General features: G+C 37.3%; 1 protein-coding gene across 1 annotated transcript in view; it reads left to right on the plus strand.

Moving 5' to 3' along the window:
- Nucleotides 1-2,076, plus strand: part of aqp4 (aquaporin 4) — a 22,159-nt gene extending 20,083 nt beyond the window's left edge. Inside the window, exon 5 of the mRNA XM_037682196.1 lies at nt 1,319-2,076. Coding sequence (XP_037538124.1) covers nt 1,319-1,570 — 252 coding nt within the window. The 3' untranslated portion in view covers nt 1,571-2,076. The remainder of the gene's footprint in view (nt 1-1,318) is intronic.
- The last annotated feature ends 6,727 nt before the right edge of the window (nt 2,077-8,803 follow it).

An 8,803-nucleotide genomic window follows, 5' to 3' on the forward strand; every position in this document is an offset into this window, starting at 1 on the left:
AGATAGATAGATAGATAGATCGATAGATAGATAGATAGATAGATAGATAGATAGATAGATAGATAGATAGATAGATAGATAGATAGATAGATAGATAGATAGATAGATAGATAGATAGATAGATAGATAGATAGATAGATAGATAGATAGATAGATAGATAGATAGATAGATAGATAGATAGATAGATAGAGTGCTGCTGATCTCAAATAATATAAAATGAATGTAAGTTTAGTTGTAAAACAGGTTTAAAGTTGTTTAAAAAGTAAAAACTGAGTCAGAAAAAGGAAACTTCAAGAGTTAAATGAGTTCAGTGACACATCAAAATGTCTGTACCTCAGTTCAGTTAATGTGTGAAACTGCTCTTGCATGTTGGTTAACACTGAACTTTAAACATAAAAACTAAATTTTACATTACAACGATGAACACTAGTTTTGGACTAAGATCATCTTTCTTGAGAAATAAAGAAAACGGAGCCATTTTGGTCAAGTCTTGAAAATAACTAATAAATTGCATATAACATCTGAAAATGTCACATGCAATTTATGTCAAATTATACGGGGAGTGGTGGTGCAGAGGCTAGAGAAGGTGGGCCTGCAGCTGGAAGGTTGCCAGTTTGAACCCCAGGACAGACAACATCAAAATGTGGATGGAAAAAGTGCAACACCCACACCTGTCTCCACCCTTATTTGCTCCACTCTGGGCCCTTGAGCAAGGCCCTTAACCCCCACCATCTGCTCCCGAGCAGGTTTCTCTTGAAAATGAGTTCTCTAATAAATATATAAAATTTGTTGTCAAGGACTCTCAGTTACTACCACATCAATTTTTAGCTCTATTTCTGCAAAACAGCCTGGATTAAATACATATTTGTGTTTACTACATTCATTTAGCTGCAGCAACTATCTTGAATAGGGTTGACTTTAAAAGTTAATCACGTATGGAGGTACATGTACTGAACAGTTATTTAAAGTTTCATTAAAATCCATGCAGTGGTTCATGAGATATTTTGCTAACAGACAGATATAGTTGACTTCAAATAATTAATAGTAATATTGTAATACAGATCATGCAATATATGTCAGTGCTCAGAATATATGTTGGGGATCGGGCTCAACTACTACCACGCCACACTTCAAGTTGATATCTGTTAAATTGTTTGAGTTACAGTATATCAATTTTTGAGTTGATTTTGGAAATAAACAAATGAGCAAATGCATTCGTACACAAACAGGGGGGAAACATGATCAGCTGCTTTTGCCTTTTGGCAGCAGGCGATTTTAAAGTACTAATGAGCTCGTCTTTGCCTCCCCTGGTTGTAGGTTTACTGGCTGGGTCCCATTCTGGGAGGCGTCCTGGCTGCAGCGCTGTATGAATACCTGTACTGTCCTGACCCTGAGATCAAGAAGAGGCTGAAGCAAGTCTTTAAGAGAGACTCCTCCGGGGGATACAAAGAGGTGGAACCCGAGGAGCCTGTCATCAAACAGGGCTTCATTCATCACATCGATCTGGAGAAAGCGGAGACAAAAGATCCTTTCCAGGAGTCGTCAGGGGAAGTGCTGTCCTCTGTATGACTATCACGCGCTCTGAAGATGGAGACCAATTTGTAAAAAAGAATGGCAATCAAAGTCTGAAGGATCCATCTTGAGCTTGTCCCCTCCAAACCAGAATATGATTTCTATCAACAGCTCTATTACTGTCACTGAAGCAATTTTGGCATTATACAGCTAAATCCCACAAACATCTGCAGCTTGTTCAGTACTCGTCCCGGAGACCCCTCTTGATTCCATGGTTGTGTTTTCATGCTGCACATGTTTCACACTGCAAAATGACAGCCAGCAATACATCGTGTTGAGCTAATATGTGTATGGGAGGCGGTCGACCACTAATGTGGGGTCATCCTGCTGTATTGGAGAAGTAAAGAAGAAAAGGGAGCTTTGTTATTTTTGGATTAGTGTCACTTTGGGTTTTTGTAATTGAAGGGGAGACATTATAGATCCGGAGCTACATAAAGAAGTGCTGACAAACTGCATTAAATGACATATTTCACAGAATTCTCCAGTTTCAGTGCAACGATCAGGACAACTTGTTTTCTTTAATAATTCATCCCCTCTCTGCTGTTCATTGCAAATATTTCTCCTCAAATAAACTAGTCAAACTATTTTTCTTCATTGTTTTTATAGTAGATATTTCTTTGTCACACATGGAAGAAGCAGGTAAAGATAATAGATGGATGGATGTACACAAACGGGAAGTCTGAGATGATTTAAATCAAATTAATAGTTGGTATAATTGTTTTTTTTATGTTGTCATGTATCTTTCATTTTGGCATGTCTTCATTATTAAACAAGCTAGCTGCAGAAGTCAGCACAGCACTCACATATTTATAGGAAAACAACTGCCCGCATGAATTTTTATTTGTTTTACCTGCAGTAGGAACTGGAGAACGAAGATTTAGACCGGTGATCAAATGGATTATCTATCTCTCAATTACTCCTCTGTGTTGCCAGATAAAAATCCATTTTCTGTACAGCCCTGCTGAGAATAGCTCCATGTAATCTCAGTCCATCAAAGGAGGGCAAATGGAAACAATATCATCTTGAGACGTTATATTTACTTTATATCTTTTTGTTAAAAGCTTTTGAGCCTCAGGGTCCTGCTGCAAGGTGTCTGCACAGTCCAACTGCACCATGTTTTGTTACTCCAGACTATAATTATAAGCCCAGCATCCAAAAAATAAAATCCAACCTCTGGTGTGTGAGATGATTAGCTAACAAACAAACTGAGTTTATGCCAACAGTTATTGCCTAAGTTTAAAGTAAAAATGTTCTGTAATGTGTATTGCTTGTATTTTGTTGCAGAGTAATCTCAGCTACCACACCAAACAGCTAAATATCTGACTGACTGAGTTATAGCTTTGTTGGGTTTTCTAAAATCAGTTGATTGTGGTATCCATCTTGGATTAAATTATTAATCAGTTGTAAATGTACATCCAGTGATAATTTATTGAAAGTTTCATTAAAATCCATCCAGTGATTCAGGAGATATTTGGCTAACAGACAGTTGACTCTAAAAGATATGGGTCAAAGTTTGAAAACAAATTCTTTCACAATCAGTGAATAAGTTGGGGATTGATCTCAGCCACTATTTCCTCTGATATCTGAACTAAACTGACTGAGTTATAACCATTTTTGTGTTGGCTAAAACTGGTTAGCTGTGGCAGCCATCTTGAATTAAATTGACCCCAAAAGTTATTCAGGTGTAGATGAACATTCAGTGATCCATGAGTCAAAACATGCATACAAACAAGATATGTAATCTTAATGGGATTTACTTTATTTTTGCTTATATGACATGTAAAAAAATAATAAAAGAGACAGGAGAAATTGCATTTCCTGTGAAAATGCAGTGTGAATGTTTGTTGCAAAGAATTTGCTGAAAAACAGCTGAAATTGGCTACAAACATTCTGAAATGTAGCTGAAATTGAAGAACAAGCCTAAATTAGCAGAAGAAAGCAGAAAGAATACATGTTTGCTGAAGAATTTAAACGCAGCCTCACATAACAATCCACTGTCTGCTGGGATGTTTCCATATTTTAATGTATTGTGTATTTTAGAATGGTTTTAACTGCATGTTTTTAATTGATTTAGCCTTGGTTTTAAAGTTTTTAAAGTTTTTGAATCACATTTTATTTGGTTTTTATAAGCCAGATGTCAAAGACAAATCTCCATTTCATTGAGTGTTATGGACAATAAAGTTGAATTGACTGATTGATTGAATCTGTTGGACTCCTGACCAATGCAGACATGGTCCTGTTTTTAGTTTTCTACATTCGCCTTAGAATCTAGCTGTTTTTTGTTACTTTTCTGTTTTTAGCCATCCTATTCGTTAAAAAAAATTTTTTTTTTTAAATAAAATCTGTATGCTTTTTTTATAACTGTTTATTGTTGTTGCTGTTGTCCATTGTTGTCATCATTCTTTGTTGAAATCAAGGTCTCTCTTGTAAATGAGTCCTCGAGGCTCATTGGGATTTATCTGTCTAAATAAAGGTTGAATTAGGTTTAAATAAGCAGAAATGAGCACAAAAATTAGGAAGATTGCTAAAAAAAAAAAAAAAAAAAAGTTAAATTAGTTAAAAGCTGAAAAGTATAAAGACGCTTAAACTACCAGAAGATAGTGGAAGGAGCTGAAGTGAGCTCAAATAATGTGGAATTAGGTGAAAAAGGTAAATTTAGCACAAAAACAGGTAAATAGTGACATAGCAAAAAAAATTAAACTAGCAGAAAAAAAGCTGAAAGGAGCATAACAAGCTGAAAATAACAAAAAATAAGTTAATTAGGCTGAAAGCAGGAATTACCATGAAAAACTTGAGCGGATCTGAAAACAGCCAAAATTAGCGTAGAATGCTAAAAAGGTAGTTGAAAAGGTAGAACAAGGTTAAATTAGCAGAAGAAAGCAGGTTTATTGAACAGGTTTGATGAAACAATCAGAAATGAGCACAAAAAAGTGGAAATTATCTTGGAAAAGCTGAAATTAGCAACAACAACAAAAAACTGTTAAAGTAGCCAGGAAGAAGCTGAAATTACACGCCGGAAGTGGACAGTGCACATGTTTGCTGAATTAGGCTGAAAAAAGTTGACATGCGTGCAAAAAAATGTGGAATTAGATGAAAAAGCTAAAATTAGCATAAAAACAGCTACATAGTTAGTAGCTGAAATAGCAGAAAAAACTGAAACTTGCATAAATAAGCTGAAAGGAGCACAAAACAGCTGAAATTAGCTGAAAAGTTTAAATACTTACAAGGAAGCTGAAAGTAGCTGAAGCAGAACAAAATGTGAAAGGACAGATTTGAAGGATGTAAAATGAGCTCAATTCATTTTCTATGAGGAAAAAATGGCAGAAAAGGGTAAATATTTTTAAAAAGCTAAAGTTGCACCAATACCAAAAGTCATAGCAGGATTGTCCTGAAAGAGCTGAACATTTTGATATGATTTGTTGAAATAGCACAAAAATTGTGGAACAAGAAAGATGCAGAAAAATGTACAGAAGAAAAATGCATCACAACAGTGTGAATGCTTCATAAGTGTTCACACAATAACGTGGAAAAAACAAACAAATAAACACATGCAGGCAACAACATTATCGCCCTTTCATCTTTGGCAGCTACTTTGTCACCCGGATCACCTCCCATGAGAAACCACTTCCTTGCTCGTGATTGCAGCCTCCCCGACTGGTCACAGAGTGAAGTGCACCCACCCTGTGGACTGGTCTGTGTCCAGACGAGGGCAGCCACGAGCCTGGGATGAGCAGGATGAGCCTCAAACAGAGCAGGCACGTGTCACTTTTATTCATTAGTCTGAGCTGCATTCTGTTTGATATTTGTCCAGACCATTAATTCAGGACTGCACGGGAGGATTAAATGTTGCATCTCGCCCCAGAAGACCCAGCAGTCACACAAGTTATTAAATAAAAACTTTTTTCTCTTGTATTTTGGTCAGCCTTCATGTTAATGACACAAGAGTTGTCCATAAAAACAGCTGATATTTCCAACACAGAACTATGTCCTCGGTACTTTTCTGTACTTGAGATTAATGCATGTGTCATCATGCCTTACCTGCATGTCTGCAGCTTGAATTTTGATGATGGGGGGTAAAATCCAAAGCATTTGTTGTTGGTATTTTAATCAAAACGGTCCAGATATTTTATTAATTTTCACACTTTTATATATTGAAGTTTGCATCAGACCTTCTATAGGCTTGTTGCGATTATGAAAATCAAATCAAAAATGACAAAATACAGATTTTAAGCTGTCTGATAATCCTGAATCAGCAAAATGTTTGACACAAAACTGATCATTTTTCTCTATTCCTCATTTATGTAGCCTCCCTGTCATCCACATTGATCAATAAAACAAACAATAGCTACAGTATGATGGCGTTTTCTGATTTGTGATTATCTAATTGAGAGAAAGTAGATTTCACGTGAGCTGAAACCTCAGATTCTTCATTTTTAGCTCGCAACTAAAAGGCAAAAAATAAATAAACACACCTTAAAAGATCATTAGCAATTAATATTTGGGGATTCGTGGAGAAAAACAGCGTTAAACACTTGCTTAATAATTCATACTATAAACAAGAAAGTCTCCCACTTCCTTAATAATTTAGACGTAAGCTAATGTTGATTTATTCAGGAAGGTCTCCGCCACCAGCACCGCCTGGAGGGCCCAAATTTGAATTAAAGTAGGACAGTAGCAGGCGAGTCTGTAATAACATTTGTATAATTTTATTATTGCTCTGGGCTCAGTTCATTTCCTCCTCCAGTAGCTGCGTGAAATTGTTTGATTCTTGAAAGTGCCTTGAGTCTGCAGCTCTGGGGTTGGAGGGTGGTACAGGAACAGGAAGGCATGCGACACTCTCCCATCTGATGCTGTCAAACACATAAACACACACACACACGCGTGCAAAAAGAGAGAAAATGAGAGCAAGAGAGGAGGAGATAAATAACTTTGTTATTCTGGGTTTTGTAATACTGTTACATTGGCTCACTTAATAACTCAAGCTGTCTCGAGAAAAAGATTGATCCTCTCACTTTGTCATTTATGATAAATATTCTGCTGCATTCACGGAGATAGAGGAATAACTCCTTCATTATGACTGCACCCTGTAAAAAGAGGAGGATTTTAAATTCCATCAATTCCCAGAACAAGATTGTTTCTTTTCGGGGTTTTTTTCTTTCTTTGGTTAAATTTTGGTCACAATCTCTCCAGAAATGTTCCCATCAGTTTGTAAAGAAGCTGCTCTGGTGATTTTCTAACACTTTTCTGACTTTATAAACCAGCAGTGGACAATTTTTTTTTTTTTCCCAGAGGGCTATATCAAGATATTGAAAACAAACGGCCTCATAGAGAGTTAGAAAATTAATTTTCTTTTAAACAAAGACCTTTTTTTCAGGCTTTTTCTTGTTGTACCATAGTTAGCATGCTTGGTAAAAATGTCTCCCCACTAAACTTATTAGTTAATGTAAACTTTAACTTACGAAAATATCTTTGTTAGCCTAAATATGCTAAACAATTGTTTTAATTAAACCATAAAGTTCTAGAATTAGAGTTCTAGAGTTGAGCCGCTCGTGGTGGCTGCATGTTGGAGTCGCTCTCTTACTTTCATTCTGAGATTTTGCATTGGGAAACTTTAATTCCTCATTTTCTGGATGTAAATCACATTTTTTGGATGATTGTGTCCTCTGGTATTGGATGCTGTGCAGCTGGGAGGATTTTTACTGAAACTTTTCTACTTTTGGACATTTGTTGAGATGCGTAACCATGGCAACAATGTGTTTTTTTCTTTACAACCGGGAGCAGCTGATTAACACCTCAAAAGCTCAAATAATGTCTCAACTACAGCCCCAAATCTCAAATGAGTTGAAAAGAAGGTGCCGTGGATGCATTCTCATCTACCTGCCGGTTGTGTTCGAGTGCGTGACCACTGAGATCCTGGAACTGGCAGGAAATAGCTCGTGACAACAGAAGGACGGGGTTGTCCCCTGACACTTGCAGCCGGCTGTTCACAGTGATGAGAAGCTCAGCAGACTGGGAGGAGTGGCCATCACTCTGGGAGGAGTTCTGCCCAGTCCTGCAGCCCAGTAGAATCGAGAGGCCAGCCAAGTCTGGGTGGACGGATCGAACGGCATCTGTGGCCAGTTTCTTCGGATCCGCTGTGGGACGGACCTTCCTGCCTGCAGCCATCAGTATCTATAACATCTCTTAATGAAACGAGGATAACGAGTTACAATAACATTTAATTTCCCTTTGGGATTAATAAAGTATTTTTGAATTTGAATTTGAAAAACAAGATGACTAAAAAGATGGATTTAGCCTTTTTTAACGTAAAGGTTTTTCATGTATTTGTCCAAAGATGCTTAATTTAGATTCCTTGAATTGCATTGATATAATGCAGGTTTTCATCAACTTATATACAACGTATATATATATATAAGTATAAGTATATATATATATCGGGGGCTCGGTAGAGAGTGTTCAGGGGCTACTTTTGGCCCTCGGGCCATATTTTGCTCACGTCTGTATATCTTAAAATGTTTAATTTTGTTTGATTCTTGAGTAAAAATGTAACTCCATAATCCAATTATTTATGTATTTAGTTGTTTTTTTGTTTGTTGTTGTTGTTTGTTTGTTTGGTTTTTTTTTTGGGGGGGGGCTACAAATCTATCAAGTCTCATGTGATTTCCAGTTAGCGGTGTCCTATATTGGAATTTTCTTTAGCACTGATACAACTTTCATTTCCAAAATGGTAATTTAGAGAACTCTGATTACTCTAACACAAACAATCAAGTTTGGGAGGTATTAGCTCATGCAACACACACCTGAGACCCCGGTGGCTTTGACGCAGGAAGGGAGGGCGGAGAAGTTCTGATTGGTTTCCTCCAGGCTCTGCTTCCAACTTCCCACCCGCACACATTCCCTCACTCCTCCTCGCCATCCTCCCCGCTTCAATTCCTTTATGCAGAGCAGCCCAAACTGCAGTTTGATGAAACACATTTGTTTGACTTAACTCTTGCTTCGCCATCGCACGGCTAAATCTCAGAGGCCTGTCGGTGTAATGTGGCCCAACAGCAATTGGGTTAATGAGAGGATATATGTACAAGTGTGGGACTTGACCTGAGGAGCTGTTTTCCATTTGGGCTTGGTCTGCTCATGTTATTAGGGAAACCTTTATTATTGTTGCCCTCTAGTGGGAACCATATAATAGGATTACATTTTATTAGAGCCTCCCAGCATTACCCAAGCCCCCCC

Source organism: Nematolebias whitei, chromosome 9 (genome assembly GCF_014905685.2).
Source record: "Nematolebias whitei isolate Nwh7 chromosome 9, NemWhi1, whole genome shotgun sequence".
NCBI lineage: Eukaryota > Metazoa > Chordata > Actinopteri > Cyprinodontiformes > Rivulidae > Nematolebias > Nematolebias whitei.